Raw genomic sequence first — 25801 nt, 5'->3', positions numbered from 1 at the left:
CAGTCGATATAAGACATATTACGTCTGCTCTTCTCTTTCAGATCTGAGTTCTCTTTTGAAGCTCACTCATCTTCCACTGTCGGCTAAGGAGCTACATTTTATCATTCCACTCATTGTAAATAATCGTTTAAAATTGCAATCACATACTTATACCACTCCAGGAGAAAAAAGATAAACACTGACGCCGGCTCCTTTAAAATATGCTACTCCAAGGTAAATACTCCACTCTACCTTGAGAAAAGGAATTGCCTGCACACCCTTATAAATACTGTATGTCGTGTAGTGAAACAAAAATAATATTTTACTTTGAAGAAAAAAAATAGGGCAATCTGAATAGACACCTTACAATATAACAAATTACCTTCAAGGTTTCAACCCACCGTGTAAACCTTGCCTTCGTTATTTTCAGTTCTGTTTACAGAAAAACGAAATCTCAACTTTACTTATGAAACACTGCTTTAGAGTCTCATCAATCCTACCTCGGGAAATGACACCGTGCGCAGAGCGAATGCAAATATTGGAGCAGTGGTGCACCAGGCAGCCTTACCGGGTCAGTGAGCTCCGGGATGCTGGCTCTGTAGATGAGAGGGCGACAGTCTCGTGTGTTGTTCACGAGGCTACAGGGGAGGAACATCGGGCCCAGGTCATCCCCATCCAACACATCAACTGTCAGCGTGGTGGTGGTGGTCCGTCTGTCATTGGGGTTGGGAGCACGGTCCTGTGGAGAGAGGAAGCAGTTCTATACAGGAGCAACTTTATAATCGGAAAAGAAAATCAACCATATATTTTATAACCTAAGAAACATAAGAACGTTTACGAACGAGAAGAGGCCATTTGAGCCATCGTGCTCATTTGGTGTTCATTAATAACTAAGTGATCCAAGGATCCTATCCAGTCTATTTTTAAAAGCTCCCAAATTTTCAGCTTCAACCACATCTCTGGGGAGTTTGTTCAGATTGTGACGCCTCTCTGTGTGAAGAATTGTCTCTTGTTTTCTGTCTTGAATGCCTTGAAGCCCAATTCCCATTTGTGTCCCCGGGTGCGTGTGTCCCTGCTGATCTGGAAAAGCTCCTCTGGTTTGATGTGGTCGATGCCTTTCATGATTTTGAAGACTTGAATCAAGTCCCCACGTAGTCTCCTCTGTTCCAGGCTGAAAAGGTTCAGTTACCTCAGTCTCTCTGGACAAAACCCACTTTCCTACATCAAATAGCCAAGTAAGCATCAAGAAGGTCACCCATAAGATTTAGGCACTTTTCAAGTTCTCAATCTAAGCTTTTCTTTACAAATAATAATAATACAGGCACACTATTCTAGGATTTTATGCTATTTTTCTTATTTTGTTTGCCACAGAATCAAAATTTCCTCATCAAAGTGAAATCATGGTAAAGCATGGAGAAGTATAGTAAACCACAGAAAATCATAGCTAAGTAAAAAAAAAACATGCATTCTTATTACGTATTTATTTATTTGTGACGGCCTCATGACTCACAGTTCACACTAAATGAGAAAACCACCACAAAACCTTCTACATGGACTGCAGTAAACATTCATAAGGGCAGTGCAGTAAGATAAGTTTGCCTATTATTTATTACTTACACTTAAAAAACTGAACCGCATAATCTAATCCATTTCAAGAGCATGTTTATGATCATGTCTTACAATGTTCCTGTATTCTTTCCAAATCATACTGCAAGTTTCAACGATGAATTCAAGCCACATAATAAAAATGTAAAAATGTACAATGGAAGTAATTGTCAAGAGCTTTTTTAAAAATAAATAAACACAAACACAATTCCTTACTGCTGTTATTTTTATCTCCTTCAAACCACAGAATGGCAGAGAGTGAAGTCATCAGGAGATAAGGTTTGATTCTGCCACAATAATTGAACCTGCAATGAACAGTGTGATGATCATAGAAAGAATCCCACTTCAAGAAGACTATCTAATCCAGTCAATTTAAAACTGACAGCTGTTCTAAGCTTTTTTATTGATGCAATGGGATCCATTTAAGCACTGTCTGGCTATGTTACGAATATAAGCGAGTTCAAGGCTTCTTATAATATTTCTTTAGTGCTAGGAAAACTGAAGAACATATTGGAGTTGTGTGTTTATATTTTGTAATAATAATATTTACAGACAGCAAAGGAAAAAGCTACCCTTTGCAATGCAGTGTCTAACACCTTTCTAATCACCTACTAATCAGTCCATATTGATCCACTGCACTATGAAGGCCTCCCCAAGATGTTTCCACTTGCTTTGATCTACAGTTCCCCTCTTCTGCCATGCCAGTTTATAATTTCATCTTCCCATCTTCTTGGTCTTTTTTCATCTCTTGAGATCCATTCGATAGCTTCCTTTGTCCATCTTTGATCTGCTCTTCTTGCCATGTGTCCAGTCCATTGCAATTTTAACATTTTCACTCTTTCAATGTCACATATTTCAGTTTTTCTCTGAGCCATTCATTTCTTTTTTCTATCTCTTCTATCATACTTCTTCTCATGCTTCTTTGTGTCGGCCACAGTTTCAGTAACATCTTTGAGTTTAGTGACCAGGTTTCAGAGCCAGAAGTGGGCACTGATCAAATACCTTTTCCTTCAGGCAAATGGGTAGATTTCCTTTCAACAGCAGGGTTTCCCGCATATATATACAGGCCCGCCTGGCCAAAAAACGTGTGTTTGTGTGTGTATTTCATTCTTTTATAATAAAAAACAAACTGCACGTGAACAAGTTTTATTACCATGATGAACAGCCTGATTTCAACCATTCCATGTGACAAACTTTGGTAATTTTAGGGACAAATTACAGCCTGTTAAACATTACTGAAATATTTAGATGTAGAGATGAATGTTCAAAATTAATGGATGTATTCAGCAATAAATATATTGAATTCAACAGCAATACATGGCATCTAGAGACTTCAGCCTGTTTAGTGCTCCCCAAGATTAATATAAAGCTTCTAAATGATGCAGCTATGAGAATTACAAAATCAAATATTAAAGAGAATGAATATAGTCTTAATTTATGTTTATACGTTATAATACAGTTTCTGAAATATAATCTGAAGACTCGACAGAGTGACTTAACTCCCCAAATAGCCAGCTAAGCATTCATTTAATAAGCTTCATGAATTAAGTCAGCCTAAGTTTATTTAAATATCATTTGGATGCATGGCTTCATCACACATGCATAAGACAATAACTGTTACATAATAAAAAAGACGGATGTCGTATAATAAACCCATTATAAAAAACAAACAGCCTCAAGTCAATGAAGCACATCTCTAAAAGTCTGAACATATTACTGGAAGACATAAATAGAAGTTTACATCCTCAAACTCAAAGTAGCAAAAGCAGCGATGAACATAAAAATATCGATGTATTTGTAGTGTAGCGTTATAAAAACAATAATACAAATACCTCTAACAAGTACATCTAACAATTAGTGCCACAAAGCATACTGCAATCTGTGACAAATATGTAAGATACTGTATCTTCAACTGCAACTCCCTGCTGCTAGAACAGCTGAGTGAGTCTGTCATTCGAATTACATAATCTGTCGAACATGAGAGCATCCAAATATCCAGATTACATTTTTCAGAACCAGTTGCCGTGCAGCACAGACACGGTCTGATGAGGGATCGTACTAGTGTCCCGTGTGCGGGGGGATGAAAAGATATGCTCAATCAAAGCCGGATATGTTAGTTATGCTTTATAGCATCTTGGTTATTGGTTTATTTTGCCAAGAATACCTTCAACTATATATTCTGCTATCGTTAATGACAATGTGTATCAACAGGCAATTGAGCTTGTTTCCTCACAACTCCAGCATATTCGAAAATGCATCCATTAAGCTTATTTGACAGCAAATTACTGTCAACAGGTATATGGCTCTAAGTGCTTTCTTTGACATTAAATGCCTTTTTTCTCTTTTCGCGATGAAGTCTCATATTGAAGTCTCTCTAAGAGATTCAGGAAACCTGACTGTTTTGAAACACTAATCAGATTCTGTTGGTCGCCATATGTGGATTTGTTAAAAGCAGGCAGAGATTGCAACAATAAAAGGCCATAATTTGACATCAAATTCTAGACAACAAGACTTTAAATATGGGGCACAGATGAGTGGGAAAGCAAGCACTCTCAGAATGCCTTATTATTCATATAGTGGCATATAGTTAAGGATGTGACATGAGAAGTAACTGACTTTCAGTTATAGCGTTAGTGACTTACGTTAGCTTGAACAATTACGAAGTATCGTGTTTTTTCCTCATAATTCAATCTCTCCTGCAGAATTACAGATCCCGACAAAGTGAGCGGAATGCCAAATGTTCCATTAGATGTCTGCAAAAGAAATGTTAGGGGATTAAAACGATGTGCCACACTTTGCAGCTTCCATTACATTCATGTGCCACATACTGTCATTTCATTTTGGGACTTAAGAAGGACTCAGCCTGATTATGAAGATGATAGGTCTAGACAGGAATTTTTGTGACATTTTTTCCAGAATAAAAATTAAACAGAAAAGTCAGCTATTTATATCGCCAGTTCAAAATTGGCAAGATATTCAAAAAGGCATGCTTTTAATGTGTGTCACTTACAGGATCGTTTGGATTGTATTGAATTATGTATTCAATTTGTCCATTAGGACCATCATCAATGTCAGTAGCACCATTATTTCCAGAGAAGCCAGTAAAGATGGTGGTCCCAACTGGTGTCAACTGCAAAACAATTTAAAAAACAAAGTTAATAATTGAAGCCTAAGAACATTTATTTCCACACATTAATGTGAATCAACATTAAATGACAAGAATAACATCTGTACTAAAGTTTCTTGGAATACCTCCTGCATTAAATTCTGATTTATTTATTTATATAATTTTAAATATTACATTAAGATATTTTATCTTACAAATGCTAAATTATTGGGAATAAAGAGAACATTAACTACAATTGCAAAAAACAAGAGAGGAAACAAGAATATAAACTACACACAAACCTATATTCAACCATCCTCTAATATGGACATGCAACATTACAAAGCAAATTGTTAATATAATTGTTGTTGTAATATTTATTGTATTTTTGGAAACTTTGTAACCACAATACTACTACTAATAATAATAGTTAGATGAAAGCAAGGTTACAAAGCGAAAATCCCCAGCTAGGCGTGTGCCGTTCTATGAACTCTTGAGTTTGACACACGTCCCCAGCACACTGATGACCCGAGCGCAACAGAGTATTCTTCAGGGCTTTTTGAAAACTACTGATGGACATGACGGCAAAGCTCATTTTAGCTGTCATACTTTCCCCGCTGTGGTTTGCTTTCAGAAGTGAAAAGAGAAGGTAATAGCTCAGAGCTAGGTTAGGACTCTACGCAGCAGAAGGAAACTAACTCATATTTCAGTTCCTGAATTGGTTCTCTGGGTACCATTTTGACACCTTTCACAGACTCACTGGATACTGGAAACACAGGAAATGTCGAGGCACAAGAACAGCCTGTTTAGCCAGCGAATTCCCATACCTTCAGGGTACAAGCAATAGGCCTTGAAAGGCTGAGGAATACCTATAGCTCCTAATGTGTCCAATTCCTTTTCATGTCAGTTTATGTTGATGTGTGAAAATTAAAGATTATCTATCAGGTTCTCTTTATAGTGTAAGATTAAAGCCTCTTCTACAGATCGCATCAATCTCTGCACAGGACAGGTCACTTTATGAAGAGACTGCAACATCACAGTTGAGTGTGTGACACTGTGCTATGCAATGTCAGAAACATTATTGTTCACTGTAAGGAATGTATTCACTATAATACACTTTTTGGCTTTTGGGGACAGACATGCAATTATAAGACGGTTCTATGAAATGCATTATCTATTAAAAAAAATAAAGCATACATTAAGTGTTGCAAATGCATGCATTTCAAGAATGTGTTAAGTGCCTTACTGAATTATAGCAAAATAAAAAACAAGCTTACAAGCAAATGAAAAAAATAAAAATGATTGGAACTACCATCTACAAGGAGCATACAAGTGAACACTGTAAATATGAATAGATTATATTATATTCATGACAGTTATTATTAAGTCATCAGGAGCACAAAAGAGCTCAATTAGATGGCACACAAAGGTGCTGAGATGTGCAGAAAATGTTGGCTGCAGTGTTACAGCCAATATTAGTACAGTCTAAACGGAGTATGAACTAAAAAAAAAAACATATCTCAAAGGAAGAGCCAAGAGCCATTATAAAGTAATTAGTAACTTATCTTATTTTTCCATCCATTGAAGTCACTGAAGATAGATTAAAAGGTAATATTATACAATACTAATATAATAATAATTAGCAAGTCAGTCCTTTATTCGCTTAAAGCATAATAGTGTGTTGAAGTTTAAAAGCTGAAACTTTGAAAGATTACTTTGGCAAGACTTCAATAATTAATAATGGAATTCATGTGATGATTACTTAACCGGTGATGAACTTTATCAAAAACTTTATCAGCACTGATATTGTTTTCTTTTTCAGATATCATATGCTCCTACATTAAGATGTTTGAAGCCAAATTATCAGTCTATCATTTTTTTTGCAGCAAACATGAATTGCACTCTTAATAGGACTAAAATTAGGACTAACAGTGATTTAAGAGTCTCAAACAGCTGCTCGCCTACATGCAGCACTTGCTTCCTATGAGGCCACAGCAATCCTGGACAATTATTTGCAAATACGCTCAATAAACAAAGCTTTAGTTGTGACAAACAGGATGCTGTCTGTTTGTTTTTGTTAATTCAATAATACTGTAACAGCTGAAATAAGAATACATAAAATACTTGTATTTGAAGCTACACAAAAACAAAACCACCAGCACACAGGCCTGACTCAAAACACTCCTCCAGTGAGAGTCTTTCAATCCTTTTCAATTGGGAGCAGAGGCTGGGCCGGCCCAGGGGATAATTGACTGACTGGCCACCCATACAGGAGACCGCAGTCTGCTGCATTCTCATGCCGGTCAATCAGTCAATTAAGCTCACCTGACGAGTCTCAATCTGAGGCAGGGGGTGAGCTCACTCACTATATGTGTTATATATACACTCACCTAAAGGATTATTAGGAACACCATACTAATACTGTGTTTGACCCCCCTTTCGCCTTCAGAACTGCCTTCATTCTACGTGGCATTGATTCAACAAGGTGCTGAAAGCATTCTTTAGAAATGTTGGCCCATATTGATAGGATAGCATCTTGCAGTTGATGGAGATTTGTGGGATGCACATCCAGGGCACGAAGCTCCCGTTCCACCACATCCCAAAGATGCTCTATTGGGTTGAGATCTGGTGACTGTGGGGGCCAGTTTAGTACAGTGAACTCATTGTCATGTTCAAGAAACCAATTTGAAATGATTCGACCTTTGTGACATGGTGCATTATCCTGCTGGAAGTAGCCATCAGAGGATGGGTACATGGTGGTCGTAAAGGGATGGACATGGTCAGAAACAATGCTCAGGTAGGCCGTGGCATTTAAACGATGCCCAATTGGCACTAAGGGGCCTAAAGTGTGCCAAGAAAACATCCCCCACACCATTACACCACCACCACCAGCCTGCACAGTGGTAACAAGGCATGATGGATCCATGTTCTCATTCTGTTTACGCCAAATTCTGACTCTACCATCTGAATGTCTCAACAGAAATCCAGACTCATCAGACCAGGCAACATTTTTCCAGTCTTCAACTGTCCAATTTTGGTGAGCTTGTGCAAATTGTAGCCTCTTTTTCCTATTTGTAGTGGAGATGAGTGGTACCCGGTGGGGTCTTCTGCTGTTGTAGCCCATCCGCCTCAAGGTTGTACGTGTTGTCGCTTCACAAATGCTTTGCTGCATACCTCGGTTGTAACGAGTGGTTATTTCAGTCAAAGTTCCTCTTCTAATCAGCTTGAATCAGTCAGCCCATTCTCCTCTGACCTCTAGCATCAACAAGGCATTTTCGCCCACAGGACTGCCGCATACTGGATGTTTTTCCCTTTTCACACCATTCTTTGTAAACCCTAGAAATGGTTGTGCGTGAAAATCCCAGTAACTGAGCAGATTGTGAAATACTCAGACCGGCCCGTCTGGCACCAACAACCATGCCACACTCAAAATTGCTTAAATCACCTTTCTTTCCCATTCAGACATTCAGTTTGGAGTTCAGGAGATTGTCTTGACCAGGACCACACCCCTAAATGCATTGAAGCAACTGCCATGTGATTGGTTGGTTAGATAATTGCATTAATGAGAAATTGAACAGGTGTTCCTAATAATCCTTTAGGTGAGTGTATATATATATATATATATATATATGTGTTTATATACTGGTTTATTCTCTAGAATTTAACAAACCCAGTGTTTTTCATTTCTTTTCTTAATGCTAGACAAAAATAAATTACAAATGTATTGTATTACAGTGTTTTCTTAAGCCATAAAGACAGTGGTGCATGGTGCTATGTGTTCATTCTGATATTTTATTAGTTATACAAATCTCATGATCCCATGTAAATAGTTTGGCAAAAATACATTGGAGACATTTTGTTTATGGAAGTAGTATTGTATTGTATTTGATCAGTTATCTCTTAAACCAGTGGTTCTCAACCCTGGTCCTGGGGAAAACCCTACCCTGCTGGTTTTTGTTCCAACTGTGCTCTCAATTACTTAATGGAACAATTAATTGATGTAATAATTTGCTTACATTTGACTCTTTAAATTGTGTAACTGATAAAAAGTTGGTTCCTTAATAAGATAATAAGTTTCTTATATAATTTTATACTTAACTTAAAACCCCTACTGTTTATAATAAATAAAAGGCTCTGATTTAGGAAATTATTACTTCAATTAAGGGTTCAATTAAGTAATTGTGAGCTCGGTTGGAACAAAAAGCAGCAGGGTAGGGGCTCTTCCAGGACCAGGGATGAGAACCACTATCTTAAACAATTATTTGATGGTGATTATACTGTAATTATAAATACAATAAAATTTGCTAAAGCAGCTATATATAGTCTCACTTAGGCAAACAAAACACAGGATGGTTTAACATTTAAGTACATAGCACAGCACAACAAATAAAACCAATAGTCCTTGGTAAGAAAAATACTTCCTCCATTTCTAAACATTTCCTGTCCCTTTTCATGTCAGTACACATTACTCTTGTGTATCAAGTGCTTCACAGAAAAAAGACAGAAATGTGGCAACATGGCGATGGCAATATAGAAATGCATGTATCAATCTTTGTGGAGACAGGCATCTTCATTTTTGATTAAAGCTTCCCTGATCATTTAATCAACCTCTCTTTGCTATTCCACAACCACAAGTACTTACAGCTGTTGTGCTATGCTGGAGCTTTAGAAAACACATGTTAACTAGGTATGGCAACAATACAAACAGAAACAGTCAACAAAATAAACATTTTAAAATATTAAGGAGATTAAGTTTCACCCAAAACTCAATAAGGTACAATCAGTTTTATCCCATCAACCCACTGTTGACTTGACTACACGAGGGAGTAGGAGTTATATGCAGCTGAGATGGAGAGGAATGGTGTGCACCTTAGGAGGTGTGTGTGTGTGAAAATTGTATATTTTGGGTACATTTCTTGGACATCTTGTTCTCCCAGTCTAATAGTTAAGCAGGAGCTAAAGTGATTCCCCACACTAATCCCATTACTTAATTCAGGTTCAGTACACAATCTACTTTACTGGTCTGCTCATTTGAATAGTGACTGTTCTGCGATCTGTCAACTGTACAACCTCCTTATTAACACATCAGGAAATGCAATAAAAGTAAATGATACTAGTGGACAACAATAACACTGAGCATAAAGAGATACTATACTTGCCACAGTTTCTGCACAGATGCACGCTAACACAACCAAAACCTGAATCTGAAATACAGTTCATAACCTGGTTGTTTATGTGTAACCTCACGCATCGGTAAACCGCTCCGGAGAGAATTTAATCTTTCCTATGACATAAGAAAACAAAACAATTTGCTTTTGCTAATGGCACAAAAATGCTCGTGGCTGGATCATTCATGTCATGCCTATGACTGAGGGTGTGTTGTACAAATATAGAATTCCCTTACTTATTTTTATTATTACCTTGAAGCTGATTTCAAAATCAAAATATTTCAATTTGAAAACAAACAGACATATACAATATTGATTAACTTTAAAACACACACAAACACACACATATAGTGCTAAAGCATTACTGTCTCCATAAAACAATTTGTGTAAATCAGCACACCTACATTATATTCTAAAGCATAATATTGAAGTAACCCTGATCTGAGTTTGATCAAAAAACAAACTAGAAAACTGAAACTGAAACGGATGCTGATGGCTGATTAATTTCCCACCTAGATTAGTGTAACGACCTATTAGCTGGCTTTACTAGAACATATTTGAATTCACATATAAGTCTTGTCATCCTAATTACCCTGTATTTCAGTTGATACGGCATCCTTATATTCATATTTATGGCTAGACGTCTGCGGTGTTCGCCGGCAGCGAGGGAAAGCACCAAGTTCTACCGACAGACTTATAGTGACTCAATTTTTCCATGTGTTTTTCCTGCTGCATCCATAATGTAACTCTGAGTGGATATCAGGGGTGTTTTAGCTTCATTCTGGAAACTCTCTATTTTATTTAACGCTGCACAATTGACAGAATATCCAGTTGATTGATTGACAGGTGGAAACAACTCCTTGTCCTTGTGTCAATGGCACATTAAGCTCTTAAAAAACAATATTAAGAATATTGGGGGCAGATAGCAATTTCAAAACTACTTCTGGAGAGCGATAGGGGGGCTGCATGCTTCTCTGCAAGGCAGCTACCTAATGAGAGAAAACTACCCAGCCAGCACCCTAGGGAACCAATTCCAATTAAGTAAAAGCCACAAAATCACTTTGTATCTATTTCATACTCAGTGTGTGTGAGCTCCTGCACTGCACATTTCTGTCCTGTACCTCTGTGAGATCCATTTATTTTTTATTTCAGCTCATAGAGATGAACACAAGCTATGCAGAATGAAAAGCATAGAAGTGCCGGGCTGATAATTACACTACATCACCGTACTTAGGTGACAAGTGGGAGCTTCTTTTGCCTGAAAGTTTAGCCACTATTTTAATTATTAAAAAATGACAGTGTGGCGTCATAGAAATATACACATATTATTATCTATCCTTCCCTCTAAATTTATAGACAGGTCTTTTAAAATGGTCTATTAATCTGCCCGAGGCTGCGTCACAATGGCATAATCTCAATATAATAAACAGTAGTGGGTTTTATTATGCTTTTAAGGCGTCTGTTATCTGTCTAACCTCCAAATGTTGCAATGGGACAGTTTAACCTTTCCATTGCAGAGTCTACATCCAAAGCACAGATAATCCAATGCATGTGATATATACGCACAACCTGAAAGCGTTTTAATGTTTAATTTAGACTATACATTTACAGTTTCTCATTGTATTTGTTTCCGATGTGGTTTTCTTGCTGTGAACCGTCATCAGCAAAGAAATTTCATCACAACAAAGCTGGCATTGTGTCCCAAGATGATCTGAAATTGTTCAACGCAATTCAACGCCCTCCTGTTACTCAGTGAGGACACGTCCTATGTTTCTGAACATCCTGTACACGTGCCGAGTGTCACCTCGGATGTGTTTGAATGAGGCCATTGTTCAGCACACAATGTCAAACTGAGAAAGCCTCCAAGCCTCAAAGTGAAAAATAATACTAATATTCAAAACAGCACACTGTCTGACTAAATCTCATATTCTCTAAGCGAACAATTTTTCTAATTAAATACACATTAACAGTCCAGAATGTCACAGCTTCCAGGAAATTGGTCCTTGATGGAATGATTTCCAAGACTCAAAGTTCACAATATCTACCAACTTAATTACAACAGCTTTTGGTCTAGATTGTGTAGCAGTTTACATGCCTTATAACTGAAGATGCACAAGTTTCACAATATAAAGATGAAGGTGGTTATGTTTTTCATTTTTCTACAAATAATAATACAAGAAAAAAAAACAGATTCAAAATCTCTCACATATATTTTCACCTATAACGAGATAGATTAAAAGAGAGATTATTTTTAACGACAGCAAGCAGAAGAGCAATAACATTCATAGGCCATGAATATAAAGACACAGCCATCTTATCTTCAAGGGATCAGCCAACAATCCTGAGGTGCCTTCTGAAACGTGCAGGAATCCACAATTGTCAAACTCCATTATAGGAAGCAAATGATTTAATGCCAGGCACTCACCTCATTTATTGCTACATAGTAGCGCGGCTGCTGGAAGCGGGGAGCGTTGTCATTGCGGTCTCGCACCACAATCCGCACTTCATGCAAAATGACATTGCCAACTAGGTGATTTGTACACTCGACCTGGACCACAATGGACTGGATATACGAGGGTGGCTGGAAAGAGGAACAGAGATAATTGGGAAATAAGGAACACATTCCACAGTGGGAATTCATCAGCAGACAGACAAATTACATTTTTCATGCAAATGATACAGTGGATGTAATGCGGTATACAGTGGTAGACATGCTTCACTGAATTTCTCTCTCCTCTCTTATTCAGATAACTATTTTGATAAAGCCCACCAAGTGTGATATGTGAAGAAAACAATTGATTTAAAATGAAGGGTAATAAGTATACTTTTGTTTTCTTATATTTTTGTACAGCACTTACGAAAGATGTATAGATTGACAGATAAGGATGGATGGATAGATGGATAGATAGATAGATGGATAAGCAATATCCCTACACATATCTTACATACTTACATCTCGGTCAAGAACACGGCCAGTACTGTTCAGATAAAGCCGCTGTTGTACGGGATCCAGAATTACCCAGTGATCGAAGTTTGCCAGCAGTGATAATGAAATCGTTCTGTTGGGCTGTTGGACTCTTCCCTTTATCTGCATATTATCAACCAGGAGAGTGCCTGAAAACAAGGGGAAATATAACTCAGCACATGCCTCGGTCCTTATACGATTAATCCGAAATGCATTTTTCCACTGAAAATAGAAGCTGCAGAAATATGAAATCATAAATCATATAAAAGGCAATGCTCTGCTACTTTACATTCATGGGTTTGTACAACGTGTGTTCTGTTTTAACACGGATTGTGCGAATACCCTCTGAGGAAAAGCTATTCACTTAAGACACAGTCAGGCATTAGAAACCAGCGAATGTGGACTTCTCTCTCCACCGCTTTATCCATAGGAGACACATGGGACGTTTATGGTCCACGCCAAACTTTCTTCCTAGAATCTAATTATATGGCTGTTTAGAATGCACCATAAATATAAAACACCAAGGATCTATGGTTTGTGCTTATTCAGTTACAAGCTATAGCAATAATTATAGGAAATGCTTTTCTGTTTCCTGGACAGCTTGAAGAATTCCATATACATATTCAGCAGATCAAGGGAAAGACAATGAGACCAGGCAAGTAATCCTACAATATTAAGGCAGGCGGTGGCATATATACCAGCAAACTAATTTCACTCTTACAAGAACATTAATGGCCTATTAGTGTGGCTTAAGTTTAAAAACATATTTCATACAAGATTAATTTGCATTCCTGTTGAAGACCTTTTCCTCAGAGGCACGATGGCATAAATCTGTGAGTGTTAATATCCCTGTGCTATATGGCTTCTTTGTCTTAGCGTTTTAATTACCAAACCTCTTACAACACAGCCCCAGCTCCTAGATGGAAGAGTAATATATGAATATATGTATATGAATACATTATATATATGAATAAAAAGCAATCGACATTTGCTTTCTATGTCCTTCTTTCCAAAAAAATACTTAACAATCCTGAAACCTGTACTTTGTACTTGTATCCCTCAGCATACATTGCATGGAAATATAAAGGCGGTATAAAGAATGCACATATATTTGCAAAGGCAATCTGCTCAGGCTTAATGTGTGGGTATGTCTGGAAGCAATAGTGACTCAGTCTACTGAGATGTGCCAATAGTAATTTTATAAACTATCTTGCAAATCTGGGAAAACTCTCATGAAATATATCATATGCCCTGTGTAATAATGTATTAGTAGAAGTAGTAGTATTACAAGCAGTAGTATTATATAACTTTTATTTTATGTTTTTTATTCAATTGCTTCACTTCCTTTTGCACTTTCAGAAACTGTCACCCTTAAGTATAAGTTTAAAAATAAAACCACCCACAAATAATTCCAAATATCAGAGAATGCAAGCCTTCTACTCCATAAACACATTATTGGAACATTATTTTATATTAAATAAACTTCAAACTCTGAATACTGGTATCAGGCATTCATTAACAAAACAAAATACGTCACTAAAACAGCTACACTGCATCCAATGAACAGTACTTATTTATGGTAGATTACAGGCTGTTAATTGAGAAAAAAAGAGTGGAAAACAAACAAATATGAATCATTAGCTCTGTGACCTTTCCATGTTTCATGTCTTCCTTGTCATTAATAGGTATTATTATTATATTCTTCTTTGGCTTTTCGGTTTAATTTGCAAAGCCATTGACTGAGAATGATACGACATCAATGCGAAATAAAGGCAGAAGTAAAAACTCGGTCACACAGACCTTTTATCGATGACAAACATTCTGTCTCATTATTGAAATTAAACCCCAACCTTTCGGCAATATATTCACATATAAAAAGAAAATCAGCTCAACCAATATATTTAATGCTTCAGTATAAATCAAAGCAGTATATTCTGTCTCAAACATAACTAATCATTCAACAACAGCAGGAAAAAGATTATTAAAGTCCTGGACCTCCTGCACATTCAGTTCAGAGTGCAGTGCTATGTAATTACCTTTTCATTCATTCTCCTTAATGAGAAAAGTTAAAAGTTGCATTTGAATCTGTAGCATCTCACTATATCTTAATTGTTTTCTGGTTACCTGCCAGACACTGCATTCATTTTAATATTGTACTCCTGTTTTACAAGACCCTTCATTACCACAGCCCTCTGTATGTCACTGAAATGTTTCTCAACACCAACACGTTGCGTAAAATCAACTCAGGTTGTTCTTGTCACACCTACTGGGTTTCAACTGAAGACATGTGGAGCCAATATTGCTGCACTCTGATCTCTTAACTAAGGCCTGGACCAAATCAAAACGTTGACCAACTTCCAAGATGCAAATTCTAGAAGGGTAACCTATAGACGTTTTATTCCAGAGTAGTTTGATTTGGTTGATACCGATGTTTCTGGCACTCGAGGACTGGACTAATACAAATGGAGTGAATGCTTTCAGAGTAAAGGCTATAGTGCTGTGTTTCGAGGTATGATATAAAAAGATGTAACAGCTGGGAATCCAGTTCTTATCCACGGATACATTTTGGTATGACTGAGAAGAGCTTCTCTGTGGCTTTCACAGGTGTGGTGCCAGCTTGCAGGGCTATACAATCACATGCACCAGCTGTGTTGGGACTTACCTGACACAGTGCAATGCAAGTTAAATGTGCAGTTACAGCTGCTTTTAAGAAGAGGAAATTTCACTGTTCGCTGTACTGCAAAGGCATGGGCCAAAAATATTTTAATTACCTATCAATGTGACACTAGGAACCATCTGGCTATATATAACCAATGAAATTCAAATGTAGAATGCGAAAACTGTAGAGATAAGTAACTGCAGTGTGTCAAGTCCATTTGTGATAACAGACATTGGATTACGGATTAAAATTGGCATAACTTTCTTGGTATGGATTTTAATAGAATAACATCATCTGTATTCAGCTGTAGCAGTTGAACATGAAGGTGTAGAATAAAGAATCTGAATATTCTGTAGATGTTCATCCATTTCATTGTTATGCCTTTATGAACGTAATATTTGTCGGATTAGGAAAATAATCACGATATAAAAAAAATGGCAATGGTAAACTTTGTAGGGATACAGACGAAGGTAGAAATTGCTGAATGGTTACATTTAGATCGTCTTCAGAGTATTATAATAATACTTTAGCTATTTGTTGCCCTTAAATTAAGTATCATGATGACATTGAGTGAACTAAGAATTCTGTTGAACCCAACAACTATATTTAATGTATACAAATAATTAAATTTGACAAAGGGGCATCATATTTACTCATTATCTGTATTGTTGATTATTCTGTAGTCAATATAACCTGTCAGGTTTTGCATAATTATCAGCATTTAATGAATATTCATTGATTATTTCAATGAATCCCATAGATACATTTTTTATTTGTTCTGTCTCAAGGTCATAACCTATAAATTACCTCACCTATTTCTCTTGGGGCTCAGGACCTTCGCTTCCTCGGCTTGTCGGTTACCTCTTTTATTTTAATATCATTATCATTATAATAAACATCTTATTGATTCACCGTCGTCCGGTGGATTCCTTACAAATTAGATTTCTTACAAGGGTTAGAGCTTCAGGACTATGGTTTTGGTATTCAGGTTTGGGCTAGGGTTTTAGGGAGAGGGTTTAAAGGTTAAAGTTAGGGAAACCATAACTCTAAAACACTAACCTTACAAATACTCTTACCCTAAAACTATGAGCCTATCCATAAAACTTTACCCCTAACCCTAAACCTTGAAACACTATCCACAATTGCTTGGCTCATGAAAATCTAACTGAAACATACCCCTGCAAAAACTTTATATACCATAAAGAAATAGACAGCAAGGACCACACAAATATATGAAGCAAACACTTGAACAATAGCTTATATCACAAACATAAATGTTTAAATCTTGCACTCGGTGAAACGGTGTCCCTGCAGAGTACACCACAACAGGACAACACCTGCTGTATCACATGACTTACGATGCTCACGTGCTTCTGAATGTGTGAAACTTCACACAATTTCAGTAAGAATGAGCGAAACTGCTGAGAGACTAAGCCAGCTAAATTATCCATCTGCCCAGGAAAGGATTTAATCTCAGGTTCTATAATTCACAGCCAAACGGATTCATTCATTCAGGCTAAGCAAGATTTGTAAACAACATGAATGTCCACCCCCCCGCCCGCCCGCACTTCTCACATCAAAATAAAGACATCAAGCACACATGAAGATTCAGTCTCGTACTGATCAACTGATTTTTTTTCATTGCTATATCATATAAACCTTGGCTGTTCAACGTGGTTAAACACAACTTTAGTTTTCTTCACCGAGTTACTTACATGGGCTTCATTTCTAAATCTGGGAATTTGTTCTGCACCCTCCACATAAGAATCGTTCGCCGTGTGAGATTTTAATTTCCAAACAACAGTGAAACAGGCATCAGCAAACAAGTACAGAGCATTTATTAATGTACATGTCCATTACATTTGTATAAAAGCAAAGGCTACAGTCTGCCGTCAGTCTTCTTTAACTTTAGGCATTGTGGCACAGATGATGCACAACAGGTCAAAACTCAGGGGCAAAAAAGGTCTGCTGTGGAAAACAGCAAATCTAAGATTGAAGCACCAGGGGACCTGAGCCAGGAAGGCACGTTTGTTGAGCTTCAATAAATAATCCTGGGTGACTATGACATCCTCCACAGGCTAGAGATTTCCACTAACAGTCATAATGAGGGCTTTGCTATTTTGCCATTCACCCTTTGACAAACCCAACCACCTCAAATGTCTTAATTAACATGATTATTTCTGCATTAAAGCCTTTGATAACATAGTGAAAAGAACAAGCTCAAGAATTGTTTGCAAGCAAATAATCCTTAAAACCAAACCAATTACTGCGTCAGTCAGTGTGTACAGAGAAGTAGTTACCTCATACTGCCAGCTTCAAAAAACAAAGAGATTATTAGTCTGTTTGAAGACAACCTTGTTAAACTGGCGAAGAGAGAGAGGGAGGAAAAAAAAGAAGAAAATTCATAAATAATTAAATGGATGGTTCATTTGGGAGATTGGTAAAAGGGCCCTTTTTATAATATTGGGAATATAGAGCAATTAACATGGGATCTGTCTCTGTGCGTCATTTATTGTAGTGTTGATTGAAAGCTCTTTCAACTCATTGGTAAAATGCAAGGAATCCGTCTCACACTTAATGGGCTTGCATTGAATAGAGTCAGCACAAGGAATATTAAAAGGCAGGTAAGAATACCTGTTCCTAGAAATACCAAACACCAAAGAAAATGTCTAAAAGAAAACTACATAAATATACAAAAAGTTATAAAAAAAAGTTCCCAGAAAAGGAATTCACCTAATTAGTGTCAATAGGAAGAGCATCTAACATGATATATTCTATTAGTAGCATGATTTCACATTTGGATCGAGAACTACAAGCTTCTTTTAAAAAAAATATATATATTTTTAAGTGGTCTACTGCTTTTCAAATTCCATATTAAAATATAACTGGCATCAAACGTTAGTTAAAATGTTTAAATTATTATCTCCGAGTGCGCAGAATACTAATGAACAGAATTTAATTTGGTCAATAACATCAAATTGATATTAGAGAAGGTATCCTAATGATGCTTAAAATACACTTAGATGATTCAGTGTGGTAATGTACAGACGCAGCCTCATCTGCGTTCATTGATATTCAAGCTACGCAACATCTCTTTCTTGACAGCAAACGAAGCATGTATTTCAAATTGCGGGAACACCACTTTTCTTCAGAGAAAGAGTAGAGAAAAAAAGAAAGAACGTTGGCTTGTTCCTTCAGAGACGGACTAGACTTCCTCTGGCTCAGGAGAATATGAAGTAGAGCAAATCCAAACAGGACTGTTTAGATGGATGTACAGCTACAATGATTCATAAAGTGACAGGACACAATCAGAGCCTTTATTAACTTGCAAAATTAAAACCATCTGTTAGCACCTGAGGCTAAACATTCACGAGAGACACTGAGAAGCTATAGTGCTCTGTAGTATCAGCTATCCCTTGCCTTTCTCAAAAAAACGTTGACCAGGTATTGTTCCCTTCAGCTTCAAATTAAATATCAGTTTCCTGAGAGGGCCTAGGGGAGGTTAGCGGTGCCACCTAAGCAGTGTTGTCAGAGATCATTAGGTGTCAATCCTTTTTATAATTAATTTGAAATCACACGGAGGACATGATACTAATCTCTGTGACTTCAAAGTACTAAAAAGTTGTGACAAGGATAAAGGTGGTGTGCTACAAAAGTTGCTTTATATCAATGTTAGGTACAGAAGTGGTGAAAACAGTTTGGCTGGAGGTTTAAGATGTGCATGTTCATTTTATTTCTAAGAGCAGGTGAGAATTATATTTCATTACTGAGAGTATGGTGAAGCCGTGTTTCACAAAAATGCTTCTGTTACTGTAAATCAAATTATACCTCATGGGCCAATTCCTCACGGTGAGAAACGGGGGCCTGCGATACAACGGATAGTAATGCAGACACTGCAAACTGCCACTTAAGCCATCAAAGTAAGAGGAGTGGATTTGTGAATTTCAAGCAGGAGTGAGAGTGAGTGACATGATTTGAAGTTCGTGACGATAGGGAACAGCGTTTGCTTTCAGGGTTGCTGGCAGAGAGCAGGAGGGAGCTGGTATGGATTTTATTACATGTGACAGAAGACACACATAATATTAAAAATGCTTATATGAATTCTAGCTCTTTCTTCACTGTACTGGACAACCGAAAAAACTGGAGGGATTCTGTAATACGTTTCTGGACCTTAGTCATAACCGCCGAGATCAAGGACTCTGAAGACTGTCTGCTTGGTTGCTTTCTATGTATTTCAATGAGATTGCTAACAAACCCCAACAGCGCTGACTGTCTTTCAGTTTTGCGCTTATTACAAAACATGAACCTAGGACCCTTGGTTTATTTTTCTCCTGCAACAACCTTGCTCTCCTAGGTTTACAGAGAAAGTAACATTTTAACCCGTTGCGTATCCTGTACCACAACAGCAGGAAAATCAGAATGAGTATACGTGTTTTTGTCTGCTTATGAACACAAACTGCTATTTCACAGCGGTCCTGCACATTACTACTAATCTCAAGTCAATAGAAATTGCACTGATTATAGGTTGCACATAAATAATGACCCATATAATACAAAGACACCACACCACATGTTGTTAGATATTACTGCGGCTGAAAATATGTTTAAAACGTCTCTAACAGGCAGCATTGTCCTCCACTTTTGTCTTGTGTTACACTCCAATTTGGTGATGCTTTATGAGGCAACTATTATACTTGATGGACTATTTGCTGTGCTTTACGGACACCACAATTTATGGCAAATGCTATCTTTTGAGTCGAGGATATTACCAACAACCCGCATGGTGGTGTGGGAGACTCTTGCCTTCTGAGAAATTATCAAAATGTTATATATTTTGTGACGTTTGTGAACCTTCCCTAAATGAATCAATATTCAAAGTTCTTCCTTTGTTCTTCAGAGAAAATACATCACCCATCCTTTTAATCTAGGTTTTCTGAAATGCACAAGCGGTTGCGTTATTTCCTTATTGTCCTTATAGTCATTATAGTAGAAGTTTTCCATTTCCTTTTTTATTTTATTCTGACAACAAATGAGAACTTCCCATGTGTGCTGCAATGTCATCACCCAAGACAGCGTTCAGGAGAATGCGTACACTCCCAGGCATCTATCAAACCCTCTCTCGCGGGTACACAGAAAACACACACATGGTGATTTTCCTCCAAGTAATGGATATATGCTTGAACCACTGTTCCAGGTCATCCAATGTCAAATTTGTTTTCAATTGTGTGGAAAAGCAAGTAGCCGTCCTGGCTCCTCTCCTCCTGCTTACTCAAGATGCTTAGTTTCAGTCTTCTTTAGTCTGTCACATTCAGTCTATCCTGCATTCTTTCTAATCCCAACTGCCACACGTTTTCTTAACAGCCTATTTGCAGGATCAAGCACAGAGAAAGTGCCTGTAAGGTAGTCGGCAATATTGTAAATACCACTATTGCGTGCCTAGAAGATCACAAAGAAACCCGAATGAAAAGAGACATTCTTGTCATTAACTTGGTTTAGAATGATCATGTTTCCTATTTTCTTATTAATTCCTTTAAGGCTTTATAGTTTACTACACTGACCAATTCTTGTTTTGAATAATAGTACATTAAATCTTTAGCTTCAAATACTACCTGACAAATGATAACTGGTCCAAAATTTACTGCAATAAAAAAGACCTGGATGAAATTAAAAAGTATTTTAATTGGAAAACAATATTTGTAAGAAACCAATTGTTAAATCCTAGATGTATGTTATTTTCCACATATGTATTATTGACTTCTCTACTGAAACTCTCATCTTCTTTACAGATTCACTAATGGCAACCTTATGCTGATTTCTGATGCCCAGACTTTAGTGAAACAAACAAATAAGAAAAATGTTAACAGCATTTGAAATGAAGAAATCACGAATGAACAGAGAATGTATTGTTTGATAGAATAAACAGAAAACAAAGCTGTTGAACAGGAAACCTATAGCTATTGATCAAATATAGAAGACTATCATAAAGAAATGGAAATGGCTCAACTGGTAAAAGTATGATAAAATAAAGTTTGACACATTTTCTTTAATAAAACAACACTCAGATCACCCCTATTCTGCCCTTACCTACAGTTTCTTTATCAGGTTCTACTCCTACATAAATGATTTTGACTAAATACATCACATTTAGACAGAGTGATGTTAGCAGCTATCAGATGCAATTTAAGACTATTATTCCCATTCAACATTTTCCACTCAATACTGTCCTCAGATGCGTAGCAATCGAGATTTAAACGTCTTGCAACTGAATCTGCACATCGAAAAGATCATGTAAAATAATACAACATTTACTGCTTCTGACAGAACAACAAAACCTTACTACTATTATTTGTAGTTATTAGTAGTAGTAGTAATATAAAAAATAGCAACAACTAAAGGAACAAAGTTATAGACTGAACAACTTTTTACTCAAGACTCATTACTCTGAGCCTGGTAAAACCCCTCTGTCTATGCATCCCCCATTAATCCAAGATAAATTACTAAAATTGTTGGCATGAAATTCTTGGACTGAGTTGGACTGAGGGCTTGTGGGGTGGAATATCACAGTCATTAGCACAAATGTGCTCAGCAAGCAGGTATGCCAGCCCCATTTGTAAATAACACGATGAAACAGCTCTCATAAATCAGATATCTCCCTTTCATTCATTTTAATCCAGAGGAATGGCAGGTGCACGAGAATAATCCATCGCTTTCATCCACATTCTTTAATTACATTTTTCGGTCTTTTAATTATTTCCAGTAGGTACACACCGAGCACCTCTGCCAAAAACATGACAGACAGAGGTAGCCGAGAGCCCAGTTAGATTCACAAACAACCGTTTCAAACACATGAAAACAACTGGTTGACTCATGTACCTGCCGCAGAATGCACTTAAGGCATACTGACCTTTCTCTTAATTACTGTCTTAAAAAGCGCTGAGGTAAGGACAGACGTTTCGAGTGTGCAGTCAGCACACGGCAAAAAAATATACTTGAATTCCAGGCATTCAGACCAAAAAAAAGAAATGAGGCTTAGAGCATAATGTTTAGATCTGGGAGATTGTTTTCAAGAGTAATACAAAGTGGGCAGTTTATTGAATATATATAATGCTCTACACGATTTCCTATATCCATTTTGTACATTCCTTCCATAGATCCAACCGTAGCCCGTGTTAGGATCTCCATTTAAACACTACAGTCTTCCTGAAACCTTGTTTGTTAAAAATATACCATCTACATCACTACAGACATATTGTACTTTGCACGGAGACTCATTACACTGATAAAGGGTTGTAAAAAAAATGCAAGAGAGGCTGAAAATGAATGAAAGTAGCACAATGAAGATTCGAGGGGTTGTTCAAAGAAATACTTTGACAGAGGTGAGTAAGGAGTCACTTAATAAGTATAAATTATCTACCTCTAGTTGATTAAAGAGTTGTAATTTCCTCTGGACTTCAGACTCCTCATGCACTAGTTTTCTGACCTCAACCCCTGGATACTACCTTCATTTCCCATAATTTCTTTTCATCAGATCAATACTTGATGCTTATTTTCATGGCGTTTCAATTGATGGCAATTCAATAATGCACTTTACTCCTTCCCTGCTTCACCTTTGACTCTGACAGCGCTGTCTAAATACAAGGGGACCTTCAGATTGCCCCAGTTTCATTTATCAGCTAACCCCTACTTCAGCCATTTAGCTCTTTTTCTGCAATAGCTTCCCATTAGCACAGCAGAATATCTCAGTGAGCCTCGGCATGCAATCTATAGCACACTCGAGCTGCTGACCCCCGTGCCCCCTCCATCAACACACAGTAGTAATGTGTGAAATTCCATATCGCACAGCCGCCACTTTCCAGGATTACATAAATACACAAGAGCACGAGCATGTGAATAAACTACATAATGAGAAGGTAATCTACCCTCGGCGATGAACAATAATCACAATGCCATCAGAGCCGGTGCTACGTTTGAAGGAGGACTTCCAGAATTTAAGATGAGGTGAAGCCAATTCACATTAGCGATTGAAATGCCTTCTCTGGCTTTTGTCTTCTTCAATGACTCTTCGGTTTATTTACCTTGACAATACACACAAAAATGTATAAAAGCTTTAAGGAAAATGACCTTATTCGTGAGCCTAGACAGAAATCATGAGTTTGCGAAGACAAGCATTCAGGAAACAGCCTCTCAGATACAAATGGACCTGATTTGCTTTCATTGCCAAAAAAAAAAAACAGTCCTCTCAACGTTGCCGTCTTACTTTTTCTATTACTATCTGAAGACAGCCACTATCCCTTATCCCCAGATTGAAATCGCTTCAATCCGATTAAGTGCATTTGGAGCTTGGGATATATGCATTAGCTTTTTTTTATAAAACTAACAGTTTTCTCTCCTAGATAAAATCTACCTTAAGTGGTATATTTATAAGCAGAGAATGGCATCTGTCAAACTGACCTTAGTCACAGAGTTTGGATTAAAATAAATGCCCTATTCTATTTGCAAAAGTCATGTAACTTTATAAACCGCCCATAGCTGTTCCATTCTTGACAGCTGGGAAACCTCTGCATAAATTATTGTCAAAATCATGAGGCACAAATAGAGAAAACATGTCCATATGATGGAACAGGTCATACAAAACATATAACTTATAAATAAAGAAACCAGTTTTTCATATCCTGTTCGGCATGTCCAATGTGTCTTGGCCAATACTAAGTTTTGGGGGGTTGGGATTTTGGGATGGACCAGACATATTGGCAGAAGTTTCTCCCCCTGAATAAGGCTGCTCAATTCATAAATCCTCCAAACGACCAGGAAGAAGACCACATAGAAGATGGGAGGATAAGATCAGAAGCTTTAGATAGAACTTACAACTTAGATCTTTATAGACAAAAACAAGTGGAACCTTTTTGAGGGTGGCCTTCATCAAGCAATTTATAAAATAAAGACATATGACTCAATGTTTAAGTTCACACAGAGAAACTGCTTCATGCTTTTGTTTTCTCATGGTTTCTCCAGTAGCACACTTGCCAAACCAAAAACTCATCTTGCAGAATCCTGTCTAGGTCTCGTGCATTACTCCTGTTATGCAGCTTTTACACTGGCTGCCTGTGAGTTTTCATATTGATTTTAAAATTAATCTTCTGACTTACAAGGCTCTGCATGGTTTGGCTCCATTTTACCTAACTGATCTTTTATCCCTTCACACCCATAACCCATAACCTTTGCTCCAATTATTCCATACAGCTACATGTCCCTCCTGTTCGTCTTCGCTCTATAGGTGACTGTTAGTTATGCCCCTGATCTCTGGAACACAATTCCATTAGAAATCAGGGATTATGTTGCCTTGAGTGCTTTTAAATCTAGTTTAAGGCCCTTTCTTAACTGGTTCCTTCTTGGGTTTTGTTCTCTCTATCTATACTGTTCTTCTATACAAAGATGATGTGTTTGAATGGCCATCTGTGAGGGTACAGCTTTTTGCCATACCAGAAACTTTTAAGGAGCAGATTTTATCCTTCAATGTGGCTTGAAGTAAAATCATTTTCCTTTACTTGGCAGGGTCATTCTCAGGATAACTCCAGGATGAACATGAACAAATGCAGCTTGGGAACAATGTTCATTAACCCCAAGTCAATGGGATTGCCCTGAACATAGGTAGGCTGTTATTGTGGCTTAGACTCCTAACATTTATAATAAAACTGAAATATGACAGCAGTTTAACTTCACAAACAGGTTTATTAGAGTTCAGATTCTTGTCTGAATTATTGTTTGTTGAAGCATGAAAACTAAAAATAACCCAGTATTTGACATATAAAAAGCTAAGATTGAAAATACGTGAAGTGCAAAGAAACATAAGAAATAACTAATGAATAAAGAAATATGGACATGACAGATCGAAATACAATAGTGACCCAGAATTCTTTTAGAAATTAAAACTTTTGAAATATAAATCATTCAACATTTGTGCAAGTAATAAAATCTGTGATTAATATGGATATCTAAGACTAGATGTAATTGTTTTTATTTTTCCACTGACGATGAACAAAGCCCACGCTGAAGAAGAAAAACAATCATTTTAAGTTAGATTCCCTTTTAAGTATTAATACCTTTGCTCGGTAACACATGGTACGTGCTTCTATATTCGGCATTACTCCTTAAGCAGTAAAACAAAGAAAAGTAAGACGGGAGTCAGTGGAGACCAATATCCCAATTAAATGACTGGATTACGCTGAAGATTAACACAAATCCTGGTAAAAAAAAGAAACAGTGTGTATCCATAAGCTTATTAGCAGAAAGCAAGAAGTGTTTATTAATGCAAATACTCC

General features: G+C 37.1%; 1 protein-coding gene across 1 annotated transcript in view; it reads right to left on the bottom strand.

Moving 5' to 3' along the window:
* Positions 1 to 25801, bottom strand: part of pcdh15b (protocadherin-related 15b) — a 139122-nt gene that overhangs the window by 98658 nt on the left and 14663 nt on the right. The window contains exons 3-7 of the mRNA XM_066693290.1: positions 12812 to 12972; positions 12284 to 12439; positions 4595 to 4714; positions 4227 to 4337; positions 548 to 718 (exon numbers count right to left, since the gene is read on the bottom strand). Of these exons, the coding sequence (XP_066549387.1) occupies positions 548 to 718; positions 4227 to 4337; positions 4595 to 4714; positions 12284 to 12439; positions 12812 to 12972 (719 nt within the window). The remainder of the gene's footprint in view (positions 1 to 547; positions 719 to 4226; positions 4338 to 4594; positions 4715 to 12283; positions 12440 to 12811; positions 12973 to 25801) is intronic.

Source organism: Amia ocellicauda, chromosome 20, assembly GCF_036373705.1.
Source record: "Amia ocellicauda isolate fAmiCal2 chromosome 20, fAmiCal2.hap1, whole genome shotgun sequence".
NCBI classification, from domain to species: domain Eukaryota; kingdom Metazoa; phylum Chordata; class Actinopteri; order Amiiformes; family Amiidae; genus Amia; species Amia ocellicauda.
Note: the sequence above shows the minus strand (reverse complement) of the source record. Positions and strands in the feature narration are given on the sequence as shown.